General features: G+C 34.1%; 1 protein-coding gene and 1 long non-coding RNA gene across 2 annotated transcripts in view; one reads left to right on the top strand and one right to left on the bottom strand.

Annotated features, from left to right (window-relative positions):
- Nucleotides 1-13,927, top strand: part of LOC128172654 (neurogenic locus notch homolog protein 3-like) — a 129,264-nt gene that overhangs the window by 4,371 nt on the left and 110,966 nt on the right. The window contains exon 3 of the mRNA XM_052838431.1: nucleotides 198-374. Within this exon, the coding sequence (XP_052694391.1) occupies nucleotides 198-374 (177 nt within the window). The remainder of the gene's footprint in view (nucleotides 1-197; nucleotides 375-13,927) is intronic.
- On the bottom strand, nucleotides 9,663-10,818 carry LOC128172823 (uncharacterized). Its single transcript, XR_008242331.1, has 3 exons — nucleotides 10,736-10,818; nucleotides 10,053-10,108; nucleotides 9,663-9,886 (listed from the first exon to the last, which is right to left on the bottom strand). It is a non-coding gene; the product is annotated as an uncharacterized LOC128172823 (long non-coding RNA).

Here is a 13,927-nt window from a genome sequence, read left to right as displayed (position 1 = left end):
TTTGTTTTAATTTAGTACAGTTAAAAAAAACTTTTTGTAGTAATAGAGGATTAGTACAATTACAAGTCATGTCGCGAGGGGATGCTCCATTTAGCGGTGCCCTTTTTATAACGCAGCTACAATAAACAGTATGTTGACTTAATTCTTAAAATTTAAATTTTACCAATGATTGTTTCAAATGTACCTTTACTCATGAGATTGTGGAATACCCGATCTAAAAGGTATAGACCTGAATACAACACGACGTGAGGACGCCATTGGTATACACAGGAGGATACACGCCTCGTGTGCTGACGGATACTCTCAGTCTGGTTCAGGACGGCTGAATTGTCAGTCAAACGGAGAGTGGAAATACGACATTGTCTGTAGAGAGGGTAAATGGTTAATGTTTACTTTTTAAATAACACATCTAAAAAAAACAAAGATATAATTTGTTTTGTTGCAATAACACAGGTATTAAACCATGGTCACAGCGCCAGTATTGTCAACTGAAATTTTTAATCCAACTTAAGGTTATCAAATACAACAAAGCATTCACCAAGATACCCTAACACAAACGATAAATTTTTCATTCATTCATGAGTTAAATTCAAAATGACACTGTTTTCATCAATATGTATGTCTCCATATTGTCTTCCTCATAAATTAGTTCACATATATCTCACGCCCGTTTAAAAACTAAAGTTAGTCAGACTCGGTCTTCAAGCCTAGTCTGAAAAGAAACTGACCTTGGACTTCCTACAAAAAATAGTTTTTTAAGCAGTTTGCTTAAATAAATACCGTGTTATTTATATTATTCATCTACGTGAATCCAATTAGTTGTAAAAAAATTAAGAATGTTAATGCCCAAATAAACTTTATACACTCTTTAGTGTTCTGTGATTACTTTTTTTTTTAATCTTGAGCATATTACATGTACTACATCGTGAACATTTTTTTTTCAAACCTTTTTTTTCAATAATTGCAATCCGTGATGATAAACATCTGTATCATAGAAATGTACGCCGAATAAACTGCACACTTTTAAACATTATTCTTACTGCTTTTAGCGAGAGAATCCGTTATCAGAATAATACTTTATTCATATATAGATTTTAAAACCATAGATATTAAAATCAACTGGATTGGATCCTACACAATTTCTATCGTATATCATTAGAGCATATAGGGTAAATGTACGGTACTTTGAAAGATTCGACCTTGTAAAATAATGTACTTATTCATGATCTGATTTGATTCGTCTACTAATTGAGATAAGTTTAGTTTTTAAAAAAAGCTACTTAATCAATGATGTTTTTTCACGATGACTATTGCATTTTCATTTGCATTATCACTATACCTTTGCATGTTTTCAATTTTATATCGTTGACAGCTAAAGACATCTGGTCTCTGTGCTATATTGCATTACTAAACAGTTCGGTAATATCATTGACAGTTCTGTTTGAACTTGCATTGGATAAACCGGCGAATCAGTCGTCAACGTTTGAGATGTACCATGCCCAGTATGCAGTAGATGGCAAAAGAGGTACAGACTTTATTTACGACAATTGTGCACACACAGGAGAACAAGACGAAAATCCGTGGTGGAGGGTGGATCTACAGGCTGTGTATTCCATCACATCTGTCAGAATACTCAACAGAGGAATATACAAGTGGAAAATAGGTAAGAGTACAACATAACGACACTGAAAAGTCAAAATATAATAAAGAAAACAATACTGTTATTTTAATTTTGATGTTCCAAGCTATAACGTTGACTTAATTATTGAAATTAACCGAAATATCTGATTTGTTACTCTCTTATTTTCCCGAATAAAATTCACTTTACACAAACTATTCTTTAGTCGCAAATATATTTCGTTATGGAGTACTTCATATTCTGATAAATGTACAAAAGCACCATGCATACAGAATCTATTATGATCATTAAAAAATACAGTTCTATTAATAAGTGCTGTTTTATTTAAAATATCTTATTAACATTATAATATCTGATATTTGTTTTAGATGTGTCAGACCGGCTAAGAAATGTCACCGCCACTGTTGGTCTAACAGAATCAGATGTCAACACTCCCTGTGGATTCTTTGCTGGTCCCGGTACTGCGTCACAGCTGGTCGTCGTTGATTGTCCGACATCACCAGAGGGGAGATTTGTAAAGATCTCAAAGACAACTGAGTTTCTCACTCTTTGTGAAGTGGACGTGTTTGGCATCGCCATCTAATAAATAAAATAAATGAATACTAAACTGGAACAATATCGTATGTATAGATACATGTGTATACTTGCGCATCCTGGAAAATTGATTATCTATTCATTTCTTAATCACATTACTAAGAACCTTGGGTAAAACTTTGCCTAATACAGCTGTGACCACATATATGCACTTGTTGGTTAGATTGCATATGCCTTTTATTCTTTTGTTATTAATGTTGAGTCAATTTATAAAACGTGCAGTTTTTATTCGTTTTTTTAAATAGTGTAATTTCAAATTTAAGCATTTTCGATAAATACAATTAAATCTATTGTTGTTAGTCTACAAAAGATCCTTTGTTTAAAAACAGGCTACATCTTTGATATATTTCAGTTGCGCAGTTTACAACATGTCCCTCTCACTGCTGTCCGTAAACAACAGCAACAATGACCTATTCAGAGATTTAATACATGTTTTACCACAAGACTATATTACGCCTCTCCCAGGGCCTAAACCCCGGACCAGGGGTCATGAATTTCACAATTTAGGTAGACAACTTCATAAACATGCATCAATTATAGCCACGCAGTTAGTTTTTTCTCAAAGATATATGGGGGAAGTTAGTAGGACCGTGTCGTGTCCATCCCTATATTTTAATGACGTTTCTCAGTAAGCCTACCTTATTTCGTCACTTTGGACCCTTAGCTCCTATTTCAATAACATCACTTCATAAGTGATGTCTTTGGTGTTTATGTTGAAAAAAAATTGGACTATTATTTCTGGATATTTAGCGACTTTCCATTAATTTAGATAACACTGAAATATCATGCGATTAAACTCGCATCGACTTCTGCAGCAAATATTAAGGAAGTAGTTTCATTCTGGGTTGAGTTGTCAAATTCAAATTTTATTAGGTATGCACGAAATATTACTTAAATAATATTGATATAATTTTGCAAATTTTATGGTTTAAGCTGATAAAAAATAAACAGGTTACATTCGGGCTAATTTTCAGATTGTTTTCTTCTACTCTATTAAAGCAGTACTAAAACAATTCAAACTGTATGTGTTGTTTCAAAATAATTTTGCATGATTTCTGTTGATTCTTTTCTAACTTTTTTTGTACGATACTTATATGTCACACAATTTAAACATATTGAAAAAAAGCTTTAAAAAAACACCACAGTTGCCATATGTCAAGTTCTGCAAACTCATAAAGATTCAATGCAAGCAGATAACATCAGTATAAAAAGTTGAGAACCACTAATATTTTAGTTTTACCATTCCTTGATAATTGTAGCTCAAAACCTGATGCTTTTAATTTGTTCAGCTTCACTGCCCTTCGTGAGTAAGCATTAAATGTTAAAAGGAATATTCGATAAATAAACAGATTAATGTGTCGTTTCTATTAAAGTATATTCAATACTCATTTTCTATGGTTGAACAAAGGCACTAAAAGTAAATGCTTTTAAATGTCATACATAATATGTAGTGATACGTGATGTTGAAATACAATTTGTTTTAGAACTTGTAAAAGTGTTATAGAGCATTTCCAGATTACTAACAGACGACAGTGTTGGATTGCACCGATACAATATCTGAAACCGATTGGCAGCCTTGAAATCATTCTATGAATTAGTTCCTCTTTGGTATATAATATCAACTCCTTTTGAAAAATATTGTCAACACTCTATAATGAACGGTAAATGCAGCATAAGAAAATTACCACCTGTTAGACCAATTATCGCACAATGCAACACGTCGACAAGGAAAATAGGACAGTACTGAGATCACTCTCTCGTCCCTATCGTACAAAAACAACGTATATTAAAGACACTGCGGAATTAATCAACAAAATAAAAGCCACACGCTGCCGACCCACCAAACGCATTATTAATTATTAATTACCTGACAAGCATGTACCCCAACATGGAATTCAATGAACTCTTTTCATCTATATACGAGGCTTATGCACGCAGTCTAATAAAATTAAATCAGACATTTTTTATTCCACACCCAGGGAGCTAACGTTTTCATTGAAATGCGTTTTAGAAAACAATCACCTTGAATTTGACGGAGAAGTCTACAAGTAAATCATTGCAGCAAGTGTTACATTAAAGTTTTAGAATTCAGGGAAAAGATAATTTTAAATTCCCTGAAATTTTAAACTTCAATCTAACCTAAATATGAAGTCTTAAATAACTTTGGTTAAATATATGTTTTAAAAGCAATTGCCTTAATACTGCGTAAAATTACAAACCTTGGAGAATAGAGTGTTATTCTCTTGCTCAGCGTCTTGATGATGAGAGACTGCTTCTGCTTCACTCAACCCCAGACTTCACCTTCAGTGGTTTTAAGGACACTTCTTTTTAACAATGTCTTTTAAGAAAAAATATTAAGAACAGCGAACGCTAACGCCTGTTTCCCGCCTACATTTTACATATAGATCAAAATATATCGGAATTTCTGTTAGATATTTAAAAAAAACAAAGTTTTCTGAAAGTTTAAACCAATTGCTAATGATTTATATAGAAATAAAATTGGATGTCAAGTAATTATATTTTAAACCAAAGTTTCGCTTACGGGGGGGGGGGGGGGGGGGTCTATTTCTTTCTTTAAAAATTTGTCTCTATGAGTGAGGCATCTTCGCTAGCCAAGGGTTTTCGGTCCACTTTGCTCCCCATAAACCCTTGGCGGATTTCATTGCGAAAACTCGGTGACGAGCTCCGTTTTATGATTGGCTGCAGCTGCGAGTAGCTGATCCAATCGCATTGCTTGTTAATATAAACTTTAAAAGAAAACACGTGTGTGATCTTAGGTAAATCATTCGGGGCTTTTAACAAATTAAGACACAAGTTCTCGAGTACAGTGCCTCGCCAACGATGGTCTAACCAGATCGCTTAAAAAACCTATATATTTTACTGGGATTGAACATAGTTCTACAAACTTGTCAAGGCTCGCGTGATAGCATGGGAAGTAAACATGGCGAATGTAGAAGCTGCCCATCCCGTTAGTATATACGTTCCTGCTTGTGGTTATTGCTTTTAAAGGTTCAATGAGATTTATTTTATTAAATTTCTTTGGTTCACATTATTTACGACAACGATACCTGGTTTTATGACATGAAAGCTTTGATATAAATCGCGACTTTTTCACTCCTGGTACAGGTCCTTACAAAACACTATGAATAAAACATTCCATGCTTTCCCTAGTTTATAACTTAATTCGTATTTAATAGCATCGTTAATTATGTTCCGATATTCGGTAGTCAACATGTTTTCAAGTTGTATTAATGCCGTAGTGTACATATAACCCGTTGTTTAATTCGATTAAAATGTAAATATGCAAGGGGCGCAACTCAAGTTGCTCGCTAGATAGCGCCACCACATCACCGAGTTTTCGCAATGAAATCCGCCAAGGGTTTATGGGGAGCAAAGTGGACCGAAAACCCTTGGCTAGCGAAGATGTCTGTGAGGAAAATCCTATTAAAATAAATAAATTGAACTTTATTCATTTTACAACGATTGATAAACAAGTTCTACAACTTATATTTATATCTTTCGTTTGCACGGATGTTAGAGCGAGTGGTTCTTTGATGTGGGAGGAAGCCGGAGTGCCCGTAGAAAACCCAGGTATCCAAGAGGGCGACCACCATACCCTTTTACATACAACCACTGTCGATCACGGGGATCGAACTCGGGTCGCAGTGGTGAGAAGCGAGTGCATAAAACTTAATAAACACATGTTAAATGTTAGATATTAAAGAAAATTATCATTTTAATTCATATATTTTAATTATTTTTTAAAAAGTAACAAAGCAAAATTCTTGTTTGGAATGTATTTCTGAATATACAATATAACAAAGTATAAAAATCCCCAAAATGTTTGTTTCACCGGTGGGGGAATGTTTGTTAAAAATCAGTGTTCCGTTAGATCTATTATAAAAAAGCTGTTTCAATCCAAAATACAAAGTTATCTGTCTTTGTTTGACCAAATCATTTATATTTAGTGAAAATATACATAATTTTTTTACATTATTAAAAACAAATTAAATAAGACAATCATTAAAAAATGACTTTTAGTAAGGCGGCTGGACAAAGACTTTTAGTTAGGCGACTAGACAATGCTACCGTTCGCTGTTTTCTTTGTAATTTGCTTATTCTGTTTTGTGGTGAATGGGAAAGCTATATTTGGCAGATCTTGTACAGCGTTCCTAATCCCTGATGTTCATGGCCTCATCCCGGTGTCTGTGTGTAACAGATTAATTTAAATAGAATGCTGTTGTAATCCCAAGTTTTTTTTCTATGCCCTGTGTGTTGTTTCCTGCACCTTGATAACAGTGTTATGAACTTTCTTTCTTTTTTAAGTGCTAATGCACATCGCCCATATGAAACAAATAAATAGTGATTTAAGAAAACCAAAAGCCTAGAATGCACCGAAGTTTTTTAAACATGTGATAATAAAGATAATTATATTTTTATTTATTATTTTACGAAGTTTTCTTTGAAAAAATAATTTTGTACTATCTTCTCATTTTGTATCACTAACACTACTGCCGCTGAAAACTTAATTCTGACTCAACATTAGCAATGATCAAGATATATATGTATACCAATAAACCGCATAACTTATTACATGTATTTTAACAAATGATCGGGTTTTGTAATTTGTGAAAAGAAATTCAGAAGAGTGCGGGAAATCTGCAACGTTCGGTGCCATATAGAAAGGCTTAATAACTCAATATGATAAGCACGTGCCGATAATCACATACCGATTCCAACAGTTGCGATGCCTAAGAATCGCGAAAACGCTAAAAAAAGAAACAAAATCTAGATGAAAACATTTTATTTAAGTAGTTTTTGAAGATGGATGAAAACAATATTCTTTGCTTATTCAGGAATACATTGCATAAATGTAGTTTTCGGAATTTTTCCTGTGTTTTCTTCTTTCAAGTTCGTGTACTTGTCTGAAAAATAAGATTGCTTTTATTGTAGTTATCTATATTTAATCACCGTACCATTTCTCACTTCTCCATCTCAACCTCTCTCTTTTTTCGCCTCTCTCTCCCTTATCTAGGTTTCCTTAACAATTAAACAACTTGTATCGAGTTCTATGTGTTTATATTTTCTTGATACACAGTATTGAATTAAAAGTATTTACAGGTTACCAAGAATAATTAGGAAACTCTGTGCACTTTCGCAGACGAATTACAAGCTTTGAGAGTGTGTAGCTGGCTGTAGCATTTATCGTTATTCTAACGATGTTGACTCTTGTAGATAGGCTGTTCACCACTTTAACGTCCCAGTGATCCAATCGTTCAATTTTTCTTGAATACTACAACACATTTAATTTCAAAAAAAGACATAGCTGAGTACATTTAAAACTTGACTACAAGATAATATCATAAACTCTGATAACGTCCTCATTTGTAATCTTTTTCAAGCAATAGTTCCATAAGATAAGAAACAAATCTATAATAATTCTTGTCTTTTTATTATCGACTTTAATGAAGGTTTGGGGGAGGTTTATAGGAATCACCTTGTCCGTCTGTCAGTTCAAAATCTGGGTCAAGTCCACATCTTTCTTTATGGAGAAACATTAAAAGGTGTGACTTCACACAAAGATTGTTTACATGTGTGGCCTGAAAGTTCATGTCTGGTCCATATTTGTTTTAATGGAGGAGCATTGAAAGTTCTTACTTCAAACAAATGTTTATTATAACCTTGATCCAAGGTCATTTTGGCAAAGTCAACTAGCAGAAATATTATTCAAATATTGCTTATGACCTGAGGGTATGTCATGATTTTGACCCAAGGTTATTCAATCAAAGTCAAGGTCATTAGAGGAAAAAGTTTATAATCCGTGTCGGCTTTGTACTGTTTTTATGGAAAAACATTGGAAGTTTCTTTCATAAACAAATTGCCGAAAATGTGTCATGAATTTGACTTGCATGTATCTGTTCAAGTTAAACATTGTCATTGTTTTAAATAAAGCTGTATCCTGTCTGGGGCAAATTATAATTGAAAAGTATTAGAATCTATAATTTGACACAAAGACTGTTCATGACCTGTAAAAAAATCCTGCCACTATAAGAGAAGGAGGCATATGCTTTTTTCTAAAAAAAAAAATCGTTCCCTTGAAAGACATGACGGTGAGAAACAGGTCATTCAAGTCGTCCAGACCTATCCTACATCTTGGCTCCTGAGACTGTTGGTGTGTAGCTTTCTTTGATTCGTTTCTGGAATCACGTATTTCTTTGGTAGGGATGACCAACGATCTTGCCATGGCTAATTTTTTTTCGTATTCAGACTTCGTGTCATCGTCATTGTTCATTAAGAGTCTCGATAAATCAGCTTGATTGGCTTTCATTAATGCCACTCTGAGACCCATAAAAGCCCTCGATCCTCGGCGTAAAATGATACTAATCAGTTTTCTGTTTTGGTCATAACTAGTTTTCTCGGCTTCTATCTGTTGTCTCATTTCATCTGTTATTATGTTTGATGCGTACAGATGTTCTGCTACTCGAATCGCCATCATCTCAGCTATGTTAAGGGCGTTCATACAAAAATAGCGATATTTATCACATAAAATGTTAGCCTTTGAACAATCTTAGTATTCTACTCCAAACATTTGTTCAACAAAGTGATATTTTATCGATTATAAAAATTAAATAATTTGTTATCGGATGAGCAATTTTTGAGTCTCTTGGGAATACCCTGTCACGTGATACTGCTAAAAATAGATGAACCAGGAATAATACGAAAAAATGCAAAGTGCAAGGGCATAACATAAACAAATATAGTTATTTCTGTTTCTAATTTGTAAAATGAACCTTCAAAATTTCGAAAAGTGCTGGGAGTTTAAAATATTCAAGTAAGAACAATTATTAAATTCAATGTAAACAGTGTATGAACAGCAATTTACTGGGATTTCCCGCAATTAACGCTTATTCATATGAAATGCGTAGCGACTTCATACAGCTCCCAGCACTTTTTGATATAATAGGGATACAATGGTAAGACATGGAAATTTTCAATATATTTGATCAAGTGTATGCCCTTGCACTACTGCTTTTTATCTGACCCACTTTACTTTCAGCGTCATTTGCGTGAAATTCAAACGCAACACTGACTAAGATCATGATTTTAATTTTCATTCTTAAAATAATTAAACGCTGTGAATTTCACTAAAATAATGTTAAAATGTTGTTTCTGTTCACACCAATCATCATTATAAAATTGTTGAAATTGGAAAAAAATAACTTCATCAGTTGCCTTTATTGGGGGGGGGGGGGGGGGAGGGGAGGGGGGTGGTGTAAGTGTTGAGTTTGTAAATATTTACACATTTATGTTTCATAATAATTTATGTTACTATGCTGGTGAATAAATTCTTTTAATGTATTATCAGGTTTACTTTTAATCATAATTGATATTTTAGTACTAATTAAAGAAAGCAAGAAGAAACAATATATCAATATTATCAAGAATTTATTTTGATAATCAACTTTACAAATACTATAGAGATTGCTTTTCTGTGACAAACTGTTCAACAAGACTAGTGTTTTCTGATTTTTAGTATTTTTCAGTCATAATGTGTAATTTATGGAAATTGACAATTCTTCTTGCACACTACATGTTCTTCTCTTCTGTCTTTTTGATATTAGGAGGTAGTCCAGTTGATAAGAAAACCAATACCTGAAATGATGAATATATATCAATTTCAAATTTCATTTCAATAGATATCAATGCAAATTATTATAATAGGTTACATTAGTATCATTATCAATATGATATTAAAAAACAACAAACTAAGCATGAAGTTGAAGTTAGTGAGTAAAAGAAATATTTATATAGTACCTACTTTTTATCAACATCCCAAGAAGTGTTTTCAGTGGACCATCTACTGCCTAAGTAACCCTGTGAAAAGTGTCATAATTAGCAAGCTATTGTGTAAAAGAAAACATGAAAATGAAACATTACTCTATTATAGGGCATATTAATGGCGGTTTCAATTTTAGTGATATTACAACAGGTATAATCAAATGTTTATTCTTTAAAATGTGTGGAAATTCAGTTTGAATACACTTTAATTTTGTCTTAAATAAAATTAATTAGATCTTCATAAAAGAAGGCTGAATAAAATAACACTTTTTGATTTACTTAAACAACATTACAATCTTGTCTATAATCATTCCAGATCCTCACAGTAATCGTTGTAGTGCTAGCACATACAGTGTTTGGCCATGGACTTTTTATTGTGTACTTTAAACATGGATGAAATGCGATCTAATATTATCGCGATATGAGACCAGTAAAAAGCTACAATGAGCCTCAATGTTCTTTATGATCAAAAGTAGCGAAACGCAGAACAATTACTTTGCCTGACTGAGTCACCAAACTGATGTTTGAACACAATATTACATGAAAAACAAATGTAAACAAGTAAACAAAATCGAAGCCGAGGAATTTCACTTCGTTTCCGTTCCATCCAACAATATTAAATAATATAAAACAATATCTAGGGGAAGTACAGATAAAGCCTACCTTGTTCAGTTGAATCCTATGCCGATTTCTGTCCACGCTGGTTGTAAATGGGTTAAATTCCGAGATATATCACAAACAAGTCCACATGTTTATTCTGATCACAGCTGCCAGCGCCGATGTGACATTGTCAGCCTCGACACGTCATCAGACGATTTAGGAATTTCATGATTTCGGGAGATGTAAAGAATAGTTTATGAATTCATTTCAGTACACCTTTCTTGAACCATTCAAACCCAATAATTAATCATATTCATTTTGGTAGATGTTTGTTAATTACCGAAATACTAATATCTCGCAAAATCTCATGAATAAGGGGCAGGGCTTATGCAAATTTTTCTCAATCAAACGTGGTAGAATTCTTAGACCTTCCATAACATAGCTGAGTTGTTTGTTTCTTGTTTTTCATTCTTGTTTGTTTCTTGTTTTTCAATTTCATTTCTATGACCTTTTATAGAGTCCACACTCTCTTCTTGACCTTTTATAGAGGTGACGCTCTCTTCTGGACCTTTTATAGAGGTGACGCTCTTATTTCTAGGACCTTTTATAGATGCTGCTCTCTTCTGGACCTTTTATAGAGTTGACGCTCTTATTTCTAGGACCTTTTATATAGTTGACGCTCTCTTCAAGACCTTTTATATAGTTGACGCTCTCTTCAGGACCTTTTATAGAGTTGACGCTCTTATTTCTAGGACCTTTAATATACTTGACGTTCTCTTCAGGACCTTTTATATAGTTGACGCTCTCTTCTGGACCTTTTATAGAGTTGACGCTCTCTTCTGGACCTTTAATAGAGTTGACGCTCTCTTCTGGACCTTTTATAGAGGTGACGATCTCTTCTGGACCTTTTTAGAGTTTACGCTCTCTTCTGGACCTTTTATAGAGGCGACGCTCTCTTCTGGACCTTTTTTAGAGTTGACGCTCTCTTCTGGACCTTTTAATGAGGCGACGCTCTCTTCTGGACCTTTTTTAGAGTTGACGCTCTCTTCTGGACCTTTTATAGAGGCGACGCTCTCTTCTGGACCTTTTAAAGAGGTGACGCTCTCTTCTGAACCTTTAATAGAGTTGACGCTCTCTTCTGGACCTTTTATAGAGGTGACGATCTCTTCTGGACCTTTTTAGATTTGACGCTCTCTTCTGGACCTTTTATAGAGTTGACGCTCATATCTTTGGGACCTTTGTTGGAGTTGACGCTCTCCTTTGCCTGATGCCTCCTCTCTTGAATTCTCTGTTTCTGCTCCAGGGACTTCCTGGAGCCAAATTTCTTTGATTTGCGAGACATGATTCTGAAAAATAATAAAAAATATTTGAAATAACAACCAGATTTTTTTCAATTGTTTATATTTTAACATCTTGGTTTTTTTTAATGTAAATAAAATTTAAAAACATAACAAAACAATATATTGGCCAATAAATGCTCTTTTAATAAATAAATGTAGATGCAGAGCTTTAGAATAAGGAATATTTTTTTTTTTAGTTTCTTAAATTTTATATTGAAGAGATACCCCCTATTCTAAAAACAAGATGCCCATGGTCCACATCGCTCACCTGAGGAACAACAGCCATAATGAAATAATGTTTATGGAGTCATATACAAAATATCTGGTTAAATAGTAGAATAGAAAAGATTTTCAAATGTTTTTCTTCAGGTATTCTATGTTGAACAATGAGCCACTTCTGAACAAGATGGAAATATATATCAAACTCATATCACATAATGTGTATTACAGTTCTCGAGAAGATCTTAAACAATATATTTCAAAATCAATAAGCCCTATTGGGTCAAAGTATTGTCCAGGGACAATTGAGAATATAATTTGTGAAGACGCTCACATATTAGTAAAACAATATAGTATAACAATTTATTTTCAAAATAATAACAATTGCTCCTTCCAACATAGTCATCCCCACCCTACCACCAAGAATCATGACTTGAACAACTTGGCCAATTGGTTTTGGAGAAGAAACGTTTTGGAGATTTTACCCAAAACATTTCTATGTAAAAATTTGACCCCATTGTGACCCTACTCTACCCCCGGGGATCAAGATTTTAACAAAATTGAATCTACCCTAGCCCACAATGCATACACACAAGTTACAGCTTTTATGGCCAATTGCTTTTTGAGAAGATTTTTGAAAGATACCAACAATTTTTCAATAATTCTTCATTATCTCTCTTTGAAAGAGAGTGTGGCTCTCCAAAGAATGCTTTGTGCTAAGTCTGTTTCATATCGGCCTTGTAGTTCTGGAGAAGAAGTAAAAAAAAAAAGTTTACATACAGTCGGACGCTCAAACAAAATTTGATCAGAATAGCTCACTTGAGCTATGAGCTATATTTTGAGCTATATTCATTATATCGTTTTTATGGGGCGTGGAAATCTCGGGCGCTCCGCGCCCGAGATATCCACGCCCCATAAAAACGATATAACCAATAATACGAGGCATATATGATGCAAACAACTTGTCGCATATCTGATGACGTAAATTTCACAGAAATAAAAATAATAGAGATTCATTTCATGATAGCTTGTCAACATGTCGGACGGTGTAAGCAATTTCGATTTTGATTTTTTGACGAATTTTGAAGATTTAGACGATTTGTCTTTGAGCCAGGCACTCGACAGATATGAAATTACTGAAGAAAATCTTTGAGATTTTAATGATATAGACTTCGTTGATTTTGACCTCTTATCTAAACATGAAAATGCCATTTTGACGTCTTCGAGAAAGACGGATTCTGATTGGACCATCAGGAATTTTAACTAATGAAATTGAGTTTAACATTTTCTATCACAATGGCCGGTCTGGTCAGAAGTTGATGTGGCTGCAGAATAAAAGTTCAGTTTGGAGAGTATTTAAGGAATTTTATCGGAATTTAAGGATGTAACACTACTGGCTCTAAAAACCCCTGTCCGTGTGAAAATCCCCTGTCTTCCCCTGTCACCCCCTGTGTTTTCACTGTCATCCCCTGTACATCCCCTGTGTGCCACTGTACAGAGCCCTGGTATACCCTGTCATCCCCTGTGCGCCCCTGTACACAACCCCTGTGTGCTACTGTAAGCCCCTGTCACCCCCTGTACGCCACTGTCATCCCCTGTAAGGCACTGTATACCCCTGTGCATGCCCCCGACATCCCCTGTACGGTCTTTAACTGCTCGCTAAGTAAATAAATAGCTTTTAATTAATTCAGATTTT

Source organism: Crassostrea angulata, chromosome 2 (assembly GCF_025612915.1).
Source record: "Crassostrea angulata isolate pt1a10 chromosome 2, ASM2561291v2, whole genome shotgun sequence".
NCBI lineage: Eukaryota > Metazoa > Mollusca > Bivalvia > Ostreida > Ostreidae > Magallana > Magallana angulata.
Note: the sequence above shows the minus strand (reverse complement) of the source record. Positions and strands in the feature narration are given on the sequence as shown.